The 18,861-nt window shown below is 36.6% G+C and overlaps 1 protein-coding gene across 1 annotated transcript; it reads left to right on the top strand.

Moving 5' to 3' along the window:
- The first annotated feature begins 4,452 nt into the window (after positions 1–4,452).
- On the top strand, positions 4,453–14,431 carry LOC146955935 (uncharacterized). Its single transcript, XM_085748988.1, has 5 exons — positions 4,453–4,731; positions 4,980–5,117; positions 5,255–5,336; positions 14,230–14,314; positions 14,425–14,431. The coding sequence occupies exons 1-5, from the start codon at positions 4,504–4,506 to the stop codon at positions 14,429–14,431; spliced, it is 540 nt and encodes a 179-aa protein (XP_085605114.1). The 5' UTR covers positions 4,453–4,503.
- Positions 14,432–18,861: the final 4,430 nt, after the last annotated feature.

An 18,861-nucleotide genomic window follows, 5' to 3' on the forward strand; every position in this document is an offset into this window, starting at 1 on the left:
GCATCAGAAGAAAACCCTTCTCCTTTCTTTAAACCAAACTTTTCCCAATTTTCTTGGGTCCAATTTTAATTTTCGATAAAAATATATATCAATGGTTTTTGTATAGTTTTTTCTTTCGATTTTTCACCTTAAATTTTGATATTATATTTTCTCCTTAAAAAAAAGATATTATATTTTTTATTTTAATTTTATTGATTTAATAAAATAAGTAAATTTGATCTTAATTATAAATTTGAATCATATCAAATTCGATCAAGTTCTAATCTAAAATTTAAATCAAGTCAATTTTCAGGAGTCAAAACCCAAAACTAAAGATACGAAAAATTACTTATTTAACTAATAGAAGGAAACAAAAAAGTCTAGAAGTCCTAGCTCAATTGACAAATGCCGAAATTGCAAGGTTGGACATCGTGACTTGAGTTCGAATCCAGGACCTCACAGTTGTGTGAATTTAATTTTAGTGGATTACCACTTCATCTAAGACCAATAAAAAAATATTGAAGTGATTTAAGTCAATTTGTGGGGTCCAGCCATTGCCACGTAATCAACATACATTTGACTAAATGGAAGGTTGCATGTGATGACAAGTAGCAATGTGCATGGTGTACACATGCTGTTGTGTATGAGTAACACATATTGTGGTGCGTGCATTGCAAGAGACACATGGTGTGGTGCATGAATTGCAAGGGACACTTGGTGTTTTGCATGAAAAGCAAACGACAAGTGTCTTCCTGCATGTAAGGCAACTTTGGCATGCTTCTCCTATAAATAGGACCATGATCAAAAGAGAGCCTTGCTCAAAAGAGAAAAGTGATCCTCATAAAAAGTTTCCTTGTGAGAGAAATAGTGAGCCAATTTGTGAAAGTGTTCCTTACAAATTGAGAGATATATTGTAGGGAGATCCACCTAAAGAGCATAATTCTTGCTGTATTCCCATTATCATTCTAGTGGAAGTTTAAGAGGCCCAAAGGTCCCGTGGTTTTTTCCTTTTTCACATTGAGAAGATTTTTCACTCTAAAATTCTCTGTGTCATTACGCTTATATTTCACGTTTCCACTAATGCCCATTTTGAATTCCCGAAGGAGTGAAATTATATAGGTATTTCCCAACACAATTAACCTTAAATCACCATTCTCATAAAAAGGGAAAAGAGGGTGGTGGCTAAGAATTGGGTATGAGAGAGCAGTTACCTCATAATAAATTGTCTCGTTTGTTTTTTTTTTTTACAAACTTCATAGGGCATTAATTCTAAGGAAATGTTAACAAGTGTTTCTGGAATACTAGTTAATGAAACAAATATAGTAATTTTTTGTAATTTATGTAATCAAAAAATACTTAAATGTGTAGAAAATATTATTTTCAATATAACATTTATCTTTTTGATTTTTAACTAGTGTCTCAGATATACGAGTTAACCTAACCTTTAATTTAATTTGATTTTTCCTATTAAATGATAAATAAATAAATTATGTGAACCATATATGATTTTGAATGAATTGGATAATGGATTAAATGAGTGAGATGATTGAAAACCACAAGTGTAATAATGGAGTTGGTATGAAGGTATTACGTGGCTTATAAGTCAAGAGAGTGAGGTCATGAGTTTCCACGTGGCATATTAATGTCTTATATGATATCACTGACACATGTTCTGTGAGTTTCTTCCAACCAAAATTTATGAGTAAAGGTACAAAGGTACAAAGATTTTCCAGAAAAAGGAAACAAAGAGAGATTCCATGAATGAAATAATAGGATTCTTCACATGTCTCTCCGCAAAATATCCGCAAAACTTTAAAAAGTAAAATAAAATGGAAGAAAAAAGCATATTGAAAAAATAAAAGAAAACGTTGCCAGCGTGAAAATTTTAATGGTATAATTGGAAGGGTATAATTGGAAGGAGAAAAGTTAGCCCAAAACGAGTTAAAACGCAAGTTTAATCCCTACAAAATTTTAATGATAACTTTAGAGAAATTTTACCTCTACAAACCATCAAAAATACCAATTTTAACCCTGTTCAAAATCATACTCATTCACCCTCATCAAGTTTTTTGAAAATCCATCAAGTTTTTTGGAAATCCAATACACTTGACAAGTTTCTTCAAATTATCTACCATACTGAAAAACTTTTTTTTTTTTTGAGGGAACCTTACTGAAAAACTTGATTAAAGTATTTTGTGATCGAATATAATTAACAATTTGAAATCAACTCGGTACTTTTTAAGCATATTCTTGGTTATTAGTAATTATCCTTCATTGAAATAAATAAAAAAGTCTCGATAATTGTTTGTCATTCCCAGACATAACCTTTCACTTTATGGAAAATGTTCCTGTTCATCGTTTATGAACCACAACAACATAACCTTTAATAATCCCTCACCCTTTATATATAATCTCACACAATCCCCATTTTCTCATCACTCAAAAATCATCAAAACATCATCAAACAAAAACCAATACATCTTTGATTCGACTGCTGATTTCCAAATCTAAGGAAAGGAGATGAAGAATAAAAAAAATGTTTCCATTGGATTCAAAATAACAATAAAGGATGAGACCAATGAATCATCCGTTGGGTAATCAAGTGTGAGTGATTATGTCCTACATCGACTAGGAATGGAGGAAACAAAAGATATATAAGAGAGGGGACTCATATACCTGATCCTTAAGGTTTTGGGTAAGAGTGTGGTGTTTAAGTCTCTTATGGTCTGGATGTTTGACCCATTACCGCTCTCGGGGCTCCCCGGACTCCCCCAACATCATCGTCCATGGTGGTTTTGGTGGGAGAAGAGAAAGAAAGAGATTTTGTAGAAATGGATTCAAAACAACAAAAAGGCTACGACGAGGATCCCTGTTTTTGTTGATCTTTAATTTACGCTAAAATTCTAGAAAATATGTGTGCTACTTTCAATTTTCAGAAAACTTGATAGGGTAAATGTTTGAAGCCTGAGATCTTAGAAAGGTTAAAATTGGTATTTTTTATGGTTTGTAGGGGTAAACGTATAATTGTTGGGGTGTATGGTAAAACTTCCTAACTTTAGACATTCATAATGCAGTTTTTAAGAGCAATCTTGAAACTTTGTTAAAAAAATAGATATTTTTAATCCTCAAGATAGTCCTTATAAAACGCAAATAGGTATTTAAAGTGAATATTTTTTTTTGAGAGACTAAACTTGAAAGTTTATGATTTTGTACGGACTAAACATATTTAACTCTTACGATCTTTTTAGTAAGACATGATTTTGAGTTTATAGTTTATATCTTATAAGTTCATCCGACTAAAAAAGACATGTTTGATAAGTGTCACTTTATCATGAGCTTATAACTTATTTTTACTAACTTATGTTTGTTTTTGATAAGCTAGTTCAAGTATCTTATTACCATCTCCACTTTATGGCTACAAATTTAATTAGAAAATAAAATTAATTAAATATATCGGTTTTATGTCATTTTATATCTATAAGATAGTTCAATCAGTACTTTATCAAACTCTAAAAATTCAGTCAGCTGGTTTATCCGCTATCAAATATACGTAAACTTATCAAATCAACTATTCGCTATAAAGTCATTTGTTATAAGTTATCTTATTAACTATTCATTATTTTTAACCAAATAAACCTTAATATTATTATTGTTATTTAAAATAAAAATTACCATATATGATTGTTTTTGATGGTGCGTACTTGCTTGGAGTTTTTTTTTTTTTTTTTTGAGAGGTACTTGCTTGGAGTTAGGGGATAGCAAAAATGCATGCTTCGTCCGTTCAAAAGGAAAAAAAATGAGCATTGTTAAATATAGCGAATTTTTTTTATAGCAAATGGTTCACGAATTTCAATCAACTAATTAGAATCTTGCATTTGCCGGAAATCATGGTGGGAAGTACCATTGGATTTATGCCACCTAGTGGACATTGCCTTTGCTATGAATTCGTGGGTGAATTCCTCGGAACATATATCATTTTCCAAAAAAATACATGCTTCGTGTGATTTGTGCGAAAATGTTTCGCACCATCGAGCATTTTTCATCTAACGGTGCTGATAAACTAATAAGAAAACGTAACGAAACTTTATCCAACGCTTAAGACAGAAATAAGGATTTTTGTTGTCCCATAGCAAGCATAGAGATAAAACAAAATATTGGCTGCATGGAATAATTAATATGAACACACCTCTTCACTTAATATTTCTCCTTAATTTTTATATTACAATGTTTCCAAAACATGGTATATGAAAATTAATTTGGATCCAATTCCCTGTCTATCTCATCAAATCAAGACGCTTTATCCGTCTCTTGTGAATATAATTACCATATAATATAATGTACTATATGTACCAACCAATATATTATATTGATTGAAAACATAACACAACAGGTCTTCCACTTCATTAATTTGGCTTTTTCCTCCTTGACATTACTACTATATATATGTGCTTTAGCTAGCTACCATTACTATTTAATCCCACAGTTATTGATTGATTCCACCAAAACAATATTAATTAATCAGCTATGGATGAAGCCAAGAGAATGGAAGAAGGAATCAACTCACCCCATAATGAGTATGGGCATATCACAAAGCTGGAAACCAATGGTGGTGGAGATTCAATTGAGCATGAGAGAGACATGAGGACCACACTAGAGGGAGAGTTGGTTCAGCAAGTACCAAAGGAGCAAGAGGTTAAGCACAAAAAAAGTAGGGTTGCAACTCTTGATGCATTTAGGGGCCTCACCATCGTGGTTAGTACATACTTTTCCAAGATAATTTTGCAAAGGTTTCTATATAATTTTGATACGTCATTGTCACTTTAAACAATTTTACGCTATCAATAAATCATAACAAATCACATGTGTAACTTTAGAAATAGTCATAATGAAAATAAAATATTTTTAATTATCTGACGATCGATATTAATATTGACGATCAATTTACCCGTTTTTTACGCTGACGTTGTATGTGTGTATATATAATGCAACAATATTTACAGTTGATGATATTGGTGGATGATGCTGGTGGAGCTTATCCTCGAATTGATCACTCTCCATGGAATGGATGTACATTGGCTGATTTTGTTATGCCTTTTTTCCTTTTCATTGTTGGAGTTGCTATAGCCCTTGCATTAAAGGTATTATACTATGCATGTAATGCAATGTCACTTAATTAACAAAGAGCTATATCCTCATTTCTGTATGACTATTTCTAGTTTCTAGATCATGTATATCTATATAGTCCATTGATTATAACTCATAATTAACAATGCAGAGAATTCCCAAAGTTAATGTTGCTGTGAAGAAGATAATTTTTAGGACATTAAAGCTTCTCTTCTGGGGTTTACTTTTGCAAGGTAAACTAAAAACCTTTACCTCTATGTTTCACCATCATCATGATTAAACTTAAACTTGGCGACTTAGCAAGAAGTGTTGTTAGGACATTGGCTAACAAAACAAAACAAAAGTATATAAAATATTTAATGAAAATATTTATTATATTGAAAACATAAATTACTTTGTAGTATTAGTAAACACCTTTCTTAAATAATTAAATACTATTCTTTAACTAATGCTTTTAAATGAAAGATGTGAATATCCAACTTGGTCCTTCATAATTTTCTCGTGATTCAATTTAGTCCCCAACAAAAATAAAATTAAAATTAGTCTCCGACATTTTTATATGGTATGAAAATGTTAAAGACTACTTTGAGTTTTATTTTTGTCAATGACTAAATTGAGCCGCGAGTAAATTTTGAAGGACCAAAATGAGTCTTTCACTCTAAAGAAAATTGATGTTCACACATTAGAGAAGGCTGGGACACACATGTAAAATACGCTTTTGCCCCCTCGGCAGTTAACTGCCGAGGAATTTGAAATCCGGCTGCAGTTAACTGCCGAGGAATTCCTCGGTAGTTAACTGCCGAGAAAAGCATTTATGCAGACAGCAGGTTCTGCATTAATGCTAACCCTTACCAAGCCGTTTTTAGGCCAGTTTTGACCTGTAATTTCACCAGAGCATTTCCATAGGCAATTCAAATTATACAACAATGAAACTCGGTCATAAACAAGAAAAATACAATATCTTTTACATATGTCCATAATTAAATCAAACCGACATTTGGTTCAAACCACACAAAAGTTTGAAATTCATCAAAACGGAACATAGTGTCCATAATCAAACAACACATTACAAGTCATTACACATCATTACACATCATTAAATTAAATCCCTACTTACATTCATTACAATTGCATATGGAACGAACATATATATATAATACATTATTTTCCACCATATTCCTAAACATAAATCCGACGTCGCTATCGTCTTTAATAAGCCAAGGCATATAGCTTGCCGTTTTCCATGTGAATTCATCTCTATCTTCTCCTAGGTCTATCATTGGCATTAGAGCAGACAAGTGACGTGTATATTGATTTTCACCAAGATGCTCAAAATAAGTGTTAAGTTGTGTCTTCAAATCATCAATAGAGTCCGTCGGTGTTATCATAACCTTAACCGTCTTTTTAAACGCGCAATACCTAACACGCCCTTCAATTCTTGCAACCTCTGACATGTTTCACTTGACAAAAGCTTTAACAAAATAATCATAGATTAGAACAAAATTAAATGGAATGTAATAACGAATAAATCAAATGCGCAAACATTAATAAGCTATAAATAAGTATTGCACTAGTTTCAAGTCAATAAAAGTCATGTTATCATATATATCAATATAAATTACATAATGTTACTTATATATTGGCCACAAAAAATTGGCATTACAATTTTGACCCCAAAATATACGTCGGTGTAATTTCTACCAAAAAAAAGGACTAACACCGACAAAAAAATCCCTTGTTAATTGCCAAGTGATTGGAGAAGATCAAGTGACATAAAATCTTCCTCATCTTCCGCAATAACTTCAAATTGTTGCTTTGGTTTTTCGGGAGTGTCCAACAAAATAGGCGCCGCTTTGTTTGATTCCTTTTGTGGTTTTGGCGGTTTGTTTCCACTTTCAATAGCCATGAGCTTTCGGAACAACTCATGTTGATCCAAATACTCATCTTCCCAAGTCACCGCATCTTGTTTCTTGTGATTGTGCCACTCCGTAGATGATGGAGGTAGTGGACAACCATTCCTCAAGTAAATAAGCACAAAGTGATTAGGAATTACCCCAAGGCACATGATGAGAGTTTTTTGCTTACCCGGCGGTGGTGGCCCTCTTAGTGGGAAAAAAGATTCTGAGTTACCAACTTCAAGATTTGTCAACACAACCACACACCTTTTGTAATAATTAGCAACAATGTGCCCCATGTCCGGAAAAGTTAACCACTTATCAACAAGATGTGCACAACTTTTTGTATTTGCAGGAGGATGTAAGCCATTTAAAATGTAGTTATAACGATCCTCACCCGCAAATACTTCAACATAATCATCTCTATGATCTTTCAATTCTTGAATAAGATGTGTACGAATCATGAGATGATTTTGTTCGGTTAAGCCCATGAACTCGGCTATAGCCCGGAATCCACAATGTCCATCGCCAATAACATCCACCACTTTTTCAATAAATGGAAGCATGAAGCGTGGCATATAATCAATAGACCTCATAACCGGGATAACCTTAGGCTTTGGATACCGAGAAGGTGGTGGAAGTGGGGAAATTGGTGCTTTACCAAGACGAGCACCTTTTTTCCTTTTATATGATGATGTTGTTGGTGATGGTGACGGTTGACTATCCGGATTTTGGGAATCAACAACCTCCCAAGAAGAAGGGATCCGGCTAGTGGATGTAATTCTTCCTTTAGACCTCGCAATGTCCACTTTTTTCTTGGCTCCCTTGGTTGTTGCTTTTTGTGGTGGTGGAGACATCATGGTGGTTTCAGGAAATGCCAATTGCCGCAAAGCCTCCTTGACTTCAAGCTTCATTTGGAAAGGGAGTTTCTTGAGACGTTCTACAATACCCTTCAACTCATCATCCACCGAAAAACCAAGTTCATTACTTTCTTCTCCCATGCGTAACCTTTGCCAATGGTGGTGTATCTCATCCAATAAAATTGGCTTTTCTTCAAGGAGTTTCGTTGCAATTTCGCATGCACATGGTAAGCCGTAAGATGTCCTTTGAACACAACCACAAATTTCCTTGTTCATGCACAACGTTTCCCTACAACGTGACTCTTCCATAGCAATGTTGTCCAAAGCATATCTAGACACAAGACCACCTAAGCCGGAGTACAAAGTGACATCTTTGAATCTATGTTCCAACACGGTAACGCTCTGACCAAAGGCTGTTTGTATCGCAGTGTGTTGAAGCAACAACATGTTATGTATTTTCTCCCAACAAGTACCCAAATCACCCACACTATTGTCTAAATATTTCTTCACCAAAGCATGAGCCGATTCTACCCTATTGGTGGATCTACAACCAAGATGCAACACACGGTCTGTCCATACCCTCACTATTTTCTCCTTCACTTCATTCAAGGTGGTCATGGCATAGGCTAGGAAAGGTGGGAAATCACTACAAGCATCTTGGAACTCCACTAATGCATTTGCATATAACTCTTGAGTGGACGATTCAACCATATCTTTCCATGCCCTCATGATCTTCTTGACAACATCGTGATTACTCACCTCTTTCCCATCCTTTTTTCCCATAGGATATTTACAATCTAAGACGCACCTTTGTTTAACATTTGCTTGCACATGAAAGTAACAATTCATACCATAACTTTCCGGGAAAACAATTCCAACCGCTTTCATCAAAGACCCATCTCTGTCGGTAACAATCACCTTAGGCATATTCATCTTTGAAGTAAGAAGTTTACGCAACATTTTTAAAACCCAAACAAAGTTTTCCTCTTTCTCATGCATCAAGAATCCAAACCCAACCGAATATGTCAAATCGGTCGAAGTTACCCCAACTACCTCAAACATTGGCATCTTATACAAGTTGGTTTTGTAGGTGGAGTCCATAACCAAAACCGTTGGAAAATTGTTAAACAACTTAACGGATGTTGGATGAGCCCAAAAGATATCTTCGATTGTATTACTTTCACCATGTGTTCTTGAGTAATAAGTATAGTTGTGCTCCTCCAACTTCGAGATTAGATATTGCAACGGCTTCTTGTCACCTCTATTTGCCTTCCATATTTTTTGACGTTCATTGTACACTTGCTTCACATTTGTCATGCAATGTGGTCTTTTGTTCTTCAAGTGTATCAAAATATTTCTTGGAAGCATCTTGCTCTTGGTCAAGTCATGTACAATCTTCTTGTCATCCTCCTTTAATCTACCGGCAAGAATGTGTCCTTCTAAAGCCGGCTCCATCGCATGGTTGTGAACTCCATTAAGAATGTTCAATCCCCATTCCTTTGTTTGCGTACTTTGATATCCACTAATCATGAACAAGCACCCGCATTTTCTTGAGCCCGTTGTCGCATGCTTTGGTTTTTTTTAGGCACTTTGTGAGCTCCACTCCTTTCACACACTAGGCGCAATATTGGATGGATCAAGCTTGATCTTTGTGTAACAATTGTAAATCCCGCCTTATTTGCTTGACACCGTACCCACCCAAGCAATTCTTCTTTATCTTGAAACTTAATGTCGTCAGAAAAAAACCTAGCCGTGTCCACTTCGTGGGCTTGAAGTGGGACGACACCGGGGCTAACATATTTAGAAGCTTGTTCAATGTTTGGTTTGACTTCAACCTTAGGCGGCTTGACATCTCCGGAAATTTGGACAAAATTACGTTTTGTCTCTCCCGAAACATCTTCCGCGTTCTCGGTCATTACTATAATTAAACAACACATAAATATGAATTAACAACTAACTAATGCATAAACATCAATGCCATAATGAACTAAAACAAAAAAAAACAAAAAAAAAATCAAAGAAAAAAAAATTTGAAAAAATGGCAGTAGCTGCCATTTTTTCGCTCCAAAATTTTTGCCTATGTAATCCTCGGTACTAAACTACCGAGGTTTTCCTCGGCAGTAAGCTACCGAGATTCCCCATAACAGGGTTCTTCGTAACTGACGTAGAAACCCATTGCATAATGTTATACCCTAATTTTGGACCTAAAAATACTAGTCAATTTTTCTTTTCTTGCATTATAAGTCATTTGAACTGTCTTTGACCAATTGCATCTTTCTCTGCATTTTATTTCAATGTTATTTGCAAAATTTACATGCAAGGGTATTTTAGTCATTTCCTATGTCAAATTTCTCTCAGTCTTTCAAAACTTTGTTTGAGCCCTTTCAAATAGGTTGAATAAGTCTGTGTTTCATTCTATGTCAAAATCCAGTTCAAAATTTGCATTCGAAGTCATTATTGAGTCAGTTTTGCCCCTAGGGGCATTTTGGTCATTTCAAGTGTCAAGTCACTGTTTAAATCCCAAAAATTGTCTCTGAGTCTGTTAATTTTGCCTGTATGAGTCTTTGATTCAATTTCTGTTAAAAATCCATTTTTAAATTTGCATCTGAGTCATTTTCAGTCGTTGTAGCCCTAGGGGCATTTTGGTCATTTCACACGAAATTTCGGCAGAGAGGTACTTTAAAGTACCTCATTTAGGCCATTGGTTCGTTTTAGTCCGTTTTGTCAAATTTTAACCGTTTCACTTTACGTTATTTTCCAATTACCAATTTTAATTCACTTTTATTTTTATTTTTAGTCCTAAAAATCCTAAAAAAATTGTATTTTAGTCCTTTTTGTCCAAATCATCAGGTCTGTACACGTGTCAGTTTCTCATTTGTTCATTTGTCCAAAAGTTTGTTAAGTCCAGTGCCATGTGTCAGATTTTTATTAGTCCAGTCAGTTACAGTCCTAGTCCACGTGGCAGTGTCCTATTGGTCCAGATATTCTAGTCATCAGCTATAAAAGCCAATTCACCAGTCAAAGTCAGCACCACCATTCATTCAGTGCCACATCACAGCAAAAATCAGAAAACACTTTCACAGTTTCTCTCTCCACAAGAGAAAGATCTAACCGTTTTTTTCAGAAGAATATTGAACAATCTTCAAAGTTTGTTCATCTTCTTCATCAAGAACCACAATATCTCCAGAAATTCATCCAGTTTCACCAACTGTTTCACAATTCATCACCTCAAAATCGAAACTCATCAAAAAACGAGTTTCTCAAAACCTAACAGTCAAAATCCGAATCCAACAATCGCAACAAAGCTTCGAATCTGAACAGCATTGGTCCAAGATTCGACATAACAAACTCGCCAGCAAGAGCAAGTGTAGCGCAAGGCGAATCCAGAACGAGTGGGAGGAGCACAACGATTCAAGCACGAATTTGTATCTCACCGGAACAGAATCAAGGCCAGTTGCAGCGCATATACCTTTGAAACAAGTCAGATTCAAAACGAGGAGAAGAGGTACCAATCGGCTTCTATTTTGTGTGAGTTTCTTTTCGAATCTTTGATGCTAGATCTATGCTTTGTGTGTTAGTTTTTGCAAAAAATAGCTTCGGATCCGAACTCAGCATGGAAAGGGATTTCTAAAACTCTAAAAAAAAATTCGAAAAAAAAACAAAAAAAATGATGCCGGCGGCGGCGCCGCCACCCTAAGGTGGCCGGCCACCGCGCCGGCGAAGCCATGCTGGTCGGAGAAGAAGATGAAATTTGCAGAGCTTCTCTCTCTAACTCATGTTAGAGAGAGAAACGAAAATGTGTTGTGTTGTTTTTCTCATGGATTTGGCTTATATACTCCCTGTATGATTCCACGCGTGCTAGCCTATGGGCCTTGCTATGGTCCTGCTTGCTTCTCAACCTTTTGATCTATTGTCTGCTACGTGTATGGCGTGGATTGATCCTTGTTGTGTGCCTGATATGCTTTGTAGTGAACCACGCGTCCTTAACCCTTGGATCTAGGGTTTGAGAGGAGCTGGATCAATCTGACGGCTGTAAAGCAGTTGGATTATCCAGATCCATCAAAGACCCTGGGCCTGGGTCCTCTTTACTGTTTTTTTTTCGTTTTTGGCCTATTTTCTGCTAGTTGCACCACTGGACTTTGCTTCCTGCACCTCTTGTGCATCAAAACTTTTTACAAAAATTCCAAAATATATTTTCATGACTTCTTGATGATTTCTTGATGTTTTCTAACCTTGTTGCATAATAAAACCTGATAAAAAAAAATATGTGTAGTTTTTTTTCCATTCTTGATTAAAACTAGCAATCTTCTTGTAATTTTTTTAGCTTAAAAAACCTTTAAAAAATTCAAAAAAATTCATATAGATTTCTTGATATTTTTGTAGTATTTTGTGATAATTTTCACATGTTAAAATTGGTTAAAAAATGAGGTGTTAATTTTCTTGCTAGTTTTGTCATATTTTGTGCTAAAAATAAGTGGAACTTTGCTTGATTTCAATCCAAATTGCTTTATGAATTTTGGTGACCTATGCCATTTGATCTCATAGAAGTTTAGCCACTGTTTGTGCTTAATTTTGTTGCATAATTGTGAATTTTGGTAGGTTACTTAGCTTACAAGTCATTAAGTAGTTAGATAATGTAAATATGCTTCAAATTTGTTTTAAATGTCAAGTAAATCATGTAGCCTTAATTCCCATTCCAAAACTTGTTTCTAAACCTTTAAAATGTAATTGGAATGTGAGAATTATAGGTCACTTGGTTCTTGCATTTTATGAACAAATTTTAGCCATGTTTGCACTTATTTTCTATCTTCTATATTCTAGTATTTCTCTTACTTCACTTCTTTGATATTGTCATGTCCTACTAACTCCTTTCATTTCATGTTTCATCATTTCATAAGCATCTCCATTTCATCCTATATTCATCTCTATTTCTTTCTTGCAACTTAATTTGTACCAAAAGTTAGAATGTAAACACTTAGGAATTCTTGTAATATTTTACTTCCATGCTTTTAATTTCTTGGCAAAGAGGCCATAGAATGTATCTAGGGTATGATGTAAAGGACAATGGACTCTAATGATGTACACCGACACAAGCACCGACACATGCACACACCTCACATTTAGATATAGCTAGAATATGCATGTTTAGATGTATGTTTAGGATTGTATGTTTAGATGAATGCCTAGGACTTCTACTTAGAAAAAACCAATTTTCCAAACAAATGTGAACAACTTCACTCAAAGCTTTTCCAAATAAACCTTGGGATCCAATATCCCATTGTATTTTTTTCATTTTCTTAATCAAAGATTCAATGAAAATAATCCTACTTTGACCATCTTTTGCAAATGACTAATTCAACCTCACTCTTTCCTAATCTCATGCCCTTGAGGCCTCTTTCTATTCTTCAAAATCCATTTTCAAACTTAAAATCAACCAACAAAAACAAAAAAAACATTTTTGAGAGAGAACTACGGTGGATTTGATCCCTTAATCGGGTACGTAGGCAAGGAACAAAATTCCTTCAATTCAACTAAAGTAAAAATTCAAAAACATTCTTCTCCCTCCAATTCTTCACTTAGAAAACCCTTAGGTGTAAATAACATTTCAAAATAGCATTTAAAAATAAAGCGCGCGCGTAGAAATTAAAGACGGTTCCTATAGGTTACTATAGTCGTTATGGGTGCCTAACACCTTCCCGTAGCGAAAACAACTCCCGGACCTCGATTCTCAAGGGTTTTGCTTACTTTTTCCCTTCCCAAGAAAAAATAAGATATCACCGGTTTAAAAGGTTCAAACGTAATCAATGTTTGACACCCGAAAACCAAGATAAAACACATAATAAAAAAATAAACCGATTAAAATGCTCAATACCTGTTTTTTTACGTCAAAAGTGTGTTGATACATCCTATGCTTGATGCTTGAATCATTTTTGAGCAAGATTTCATTAAAAAAAAATGTTGGATTTGGGTGGATTGAATGAAGTTTTATGGAAGATGATGAAAATAGTGTGTAGGGGGAGCAGGTGACTGTTTCATCTGATGAAACAGTTTTCCTCGGCAGTTAACTACCGAGGAATTCCTCGGCAGTTAACTACCGAGGGGGCAAAAGCGTATTTTACATGTGTGTCCCAGCCTTCTCTAATGTGTGAACAGCAATTTTCCACTCTAAATGATAAATGTTTACTTTTGAGTATAACTCATAATTAAGGATAAGTGGGCAGGGTCGATCGAGCTGAGCGAGTGATAATGTTGTAATCTTGATTGTATTATTTAAATACAAGTACTTTGTAAATTTTAATCTTGCAATGTGTAAATATATTTGACTAAATGTTTATATAAAAAATATATTTGACTGTATTGAGAAACTGCAGGTGGATATTCACATGCCCCTGATGATCTCTCATATGGAGTTGACATGAAATTTATCAGATGGTGTGGCATTCTTCAGGTATTAACGTAATTGAATTAATGTATACAAGCCTAATTAAAGCACTATGTTAAAAATCTCAGCAACTCAATTCTTGAATATATATAATTCTTATTTTGTGTATTGTGTGTTAATGCAGAGGATAGCTCTTGTATATAATTCTTTATTTCCACGCTTGCGCTTGTATTTTTACTTGTTTCTTTTTTCTTGCTTTCCTATGTGAATAAATGTTTAATTTCTTGCAAACGTGTGGGGTGAGAATATCAAAAGTCCTACACCCGGGCTGAGTGAACTTAGGATTTAGGAGGGATATAATCGACAATTCATTCCGGGGGTTGCCTTGTGTTTTGGATTATGCGATCAATCCCACATAGCTGAGGCATTTTGGGGGTGATGTTGTCGGCGCGTGTTGTCGCGTTTAGGCACTTTGCTTCTAATTGTTCTATGACGCTATGAACCGTAGATAACCAAACTCATCCATGGCCATTTTCTAGGATGTAGTGCGGAGGCTAAACCGAGTGTCGTCTCGAGTTTTAGTCGTCACGCGATACTACACTCAAGTTAGACCTTCCACGTATAATCATGGAGCGAGTGTTGTCTCGTGACACCATGAGATACGTCGGAGAGGTTGCAGCTTGGGAACCTTTTTAGAACCCGGTTACTATTATCCTAAAGCCCTAGTTTCACCGGACGCCGTGTCCACCCATGACTCCTCGACTTTGAACTTCAACCCACCATGTTTTCTCCGTACTTGAACATAATCATGCATTCATGCATACATGCATACATGCATAAACTTTTTTTTTTCATGCATTTATCGGAGGACTTAGACAAGTCATCTTTTGAACATCACGGATGTGAACACCAAGTGATATCATCTCAACTAAACTTCTAGTTTTGCTCAAGATCTTCAAATAAAATCGTGTTTCTCCGTGATGTTCACAACCACTTTGACAAGCCTTCTGACAAAAAAAGAGTCTTTTTGCATTTGCATACCATGCATCATATGCATCATTCATCGGTCACAAATGGCTTCCCGTGCTCATTGTCTCCTGGTTCTTCTGCCGCAGTCTGAAAGGTGACTCGTGCTCGCAAGATTCACCAACCAGATAGAGTTTATCAGACAAGATTGTACAAGAGAAGAAACATGGCTAACCTTGAGGAAGAGAATGCCAGCCCCTCGGGCCAGCCCGTTGAAGAGTCTAATCTGGACGAAATTCTGAGGCTTATTAAAAAGAGCGATTATAAAATTGTTGATCAGCTGCTGCAAACTCCATCAAAGATATCCATCTTGTCTCTGCTCTTGAGCTCAGAAGCTCACAGGAAAGTGTTGATGAAAGTACTAGAGCAAGCATATGTTGATCATGAAGTCTCTGTGGGTCAGTTTGATGGGATAGTGGGTAACATTACTGCCTGCAACAACTTGGGGTTTGGTGACGATGAACTCCCCAAAGCAGGGAAACACCACAACTTGGCTCTGCATATCTCGGTACACTGCAAGTCCGACATGATATCCAATGTGTTGGTAGACACTGGATCGTCTCTGAATGTAATGCCTGAATCCACGCTAAGGCAATTGAGCCATCATGGAATTTCTCTGAGGGGTAGCAACTACCTGGTTAAAGCTTTTGATGGATCCCGCAAGGATGTTCTCGGGGAGGTAGACTTGCCAATTACCATTGGTCCCGAGACATTTCAGATTACTTTCCAAGTCATGGATATCAATGCCTCTTACAGTTGTCTCCTCGGAAGACCATGGATCCATGACGCTGGAGCGGTAACTTCCACTTTGCATCAGAAGCTCAAGTTCATGAGGAATGGTAAGATTGTCACTGTGCATGGTGAGGAAGCATATCTAGTTAGCCAGGTATCATCGTTCTCTTGTGTTGAAGCAGGGTCCGCTGAAGGGACGTCGTTTCAAGGATTGACTATTGAGGGTGCAGAGCCCCGGAAGGCTGGTGCTAGCGTGGCCTCACTGAAAGACGCCCAGAAGGCTGTTCAAGCAGGGCAAGCTGCTGGCTGGGGCAAAGTGATCCAGATTCTGGAAAACAAGCGTAAAGAAGGCCTTGGATTCTCCCCGACATCTGCTGTTTCAAAGGGAACCTTCTACAGTGCTGGGTTCATCAATGCTATTGCTGAAGATGCTGCTGAAGGTGGTCACGTGCCTGCATTTGTTATACCAGGAGGCACTGTGAGAAATTGGGAAGCCATTGATGTCCCTTTAGTCATGCATGCTTCCATGTAATGTGTTTTGCTGCTCATGTTTTTTGTCTTCAAAATAACAATCCTTTCGCTCTGCCCAAGGCGAAAGTGATATCATTGTAAGGGCGTGTTTGTTTCGGCATTGCCGTTTTCAATAAAAGTTGTCGTCTTTTTTCACGACTCTTTGTTTTTTACTTTTTAGTGCCTTTTTCTTGGAAATAATGGTAATGCCAGAAAAAACCAAAACATCTGTATTTTCTTATTAATTTCAAAAATCTGCATAAAAAACATTTTTCTAAAATCATCCCAATCATATTATGCAGATTGAACCATAATAAACCCGTTGAACACAGTGACCCTATGGTTCCTCCAAATTTTGAATTCCCTATATATGAAGCTGAAGATGAGGATGATGATGAAGAGATACCGTATGAAATCACTCGACTGCTTGAGCAAGAAAGAAGAGCCATTCAGCCTCACCAGGAAGAGATTGAGCTTATCAACCTGGGTACTGAAGAGAACAAGCGAGAGATTAAGATTGGTGCAGCACTCGAGCCAGAGGTGAAAAGGAAGATTATTCAGCTTCTCCATGATTATCCAGATGTCTTTGCATGGTCCTATGAAGATATGCCGGGCTTAGATCCCAAGATTGTGGAACATCGGATACCGACAAGGCCTGAATGTCCTCCTGTCAAACAGAAATTGAGAAGGTCTCGTCCAGACATGGCTCTTAAGATCAAGGCTGAAGTGCAAAAGCAAATTGATGCGGGTTTCCTCATGACAGCTGAATATCCTGAGTGGATTGCCAACATTGTACCAGTGCCAAAGAAAGATGGGAAAGTTCGAATGTGTGTTGATTACAGAGACCTGAATAAAGCCAGTCCAAAAGATAACTTCCCCTTGCCTCATATTGATGTGCTTGTTGACAGTACTGCTCAATCCAAAGTGTTCTCCTTTATGGATGGTTTCTCTGGCTATAACCAGATACGAATGTCACCAGAAGATAGAGAAAAGACGTCCTTTATCACTCCGTGGGGAACATTCTGTTATAAAGTGATGCCGTTTGGCCTGATAAATGCTGGTGCTACCTATCAAAGGGGTATGACTACTTTGTTTCATGATATGATTCACAAAGAGATTGAAGTATATGTTGACGATATGATTGTGAAGTCAAGTGATGAAGAGCAGCATATTGTGTATTTGAAAAAGATGTTTGAAAGACTGAGAAAGTACAAGCTGCGGTTAAATCCTAACAAGTGCACATTTGGTGTAAGGTCTGGAAAGTTGCTAGGCTTCATTGTCAGCCAAAGAGGCATTAAAGTTGATCCTGACAAAGTCCGAGCCATCAGAGAAATGCCGGCCCCTCAAACTGAAAAGCAAGTCAGAGGTTTCCTCGGACGTCTAAATTATATTTCAAGATTCATATCTCACATGACTACTACTTGTGGACCAATTTTCAAATTGCTCAGAAAGAATCAGCCTGTTGTATGGAATGATGAATGTCAGGAAGCTTTTGATAGCATTAAAGAATACCTGTTGGAACCACCTATCCTTGTCCCACCAGTGGAAGGAAGGCCTTTGATTATGTATCTGTCAGTGTTAGATGACTCAGTGGGTTGTCTTCTCGGTCAACAAGATGAGACTGTTAAGAAAGAGCATGCTATCTACTATCTGAGCAAGAAATTCACCGACTGTGAGACTCGGTATACAGTGCTTGAAAAGACTTGTTGTGCTTTAGCCTGGGCTGCCAAACGCCTGCGTCATTATATGGTGAATCATACAACTTGGTTGATATCCCGAATGGATCCAATCAAGTACGTCTTTGAAAAGCCTGCTGTTACTGGAAAGATCGCACGTTGGCAAATGTTGTTGTCTGAATATGATATTGTGTACAAAGCTCAGAAAGCAATCAAAGGAAGTGTCCTTGCGGAGCACCTTGCTTGTCAACCTCTTGATGATTACCAGCCAATTAAGTTTGATTTCCCTGATGAAGAGATCATGTATCTGAAAGCAAAAGACTGTGAAGAACCACTAATCAATGAAGGGCCGGACCCCAATAGCAAATGGGGATTGGTGTTTGATGGTGCTGTTAATGCTTATGGTAAAGGAATTGGGGCCATCATTGTAACTCCACAGGGGCACCACATTCCTTTCACCGCTCGAATAACTTTTGAATGCACAAACAACATAGCTGAATATGAAGCATGCATCTTGGGCATTGAAGAAGCCCTTGACCTGAGAATCAAACACCTTGACATCTATGGAGATTCTGCACTTGTCATTAATCAAATAAAAGGTGAATGGGAGACTCATCATGAGAAGCTGATCCCATACCGTGACTATGCAAGACGTCTGTTGACATACTTTACCAAGG

Source organism: Medicago sativa, chromosome 1 (assembly GCF_051527215.1).
Source record: "Medicago sativa cultivar Bolivia chromosome 1, Bolivia_mono, whole genome shotgun sequence".
Taxonomy (NCBI): Eukaryota; Viridiplantae; Streptophyta; class Magnoliopsida; order Fabales; family Fabaceae; genus Medicago; species Medicago sativa.

What these genes read in the sequence shown, in the direction of transcription:
- LOC146955935 (XM_085748988.1), top strand. Translation starts at nt 4,504, where the DNA reads ATGGATGAAGCCAAGAGAATGGAAGAAGGAATCAACTCACCCCATAAT. An exon ending in TTAGGGGCCTCACCATCGTG is followed by an intron (nt 4,732 to 4,979) that starts GTTAGTACATAC and finishes CAATATTTACAG; the next exon opens with TTGATGATATTGGTGGATGA. An exon ending in CTATAGCCCTTGCATTAAAG is followed by an intron (nt 5,118 to 5,254) that starts GTATTATACTAT and finishes TTAACAATGCAG; the next exon opens with AGAATTCCCAAAGTTAATGT.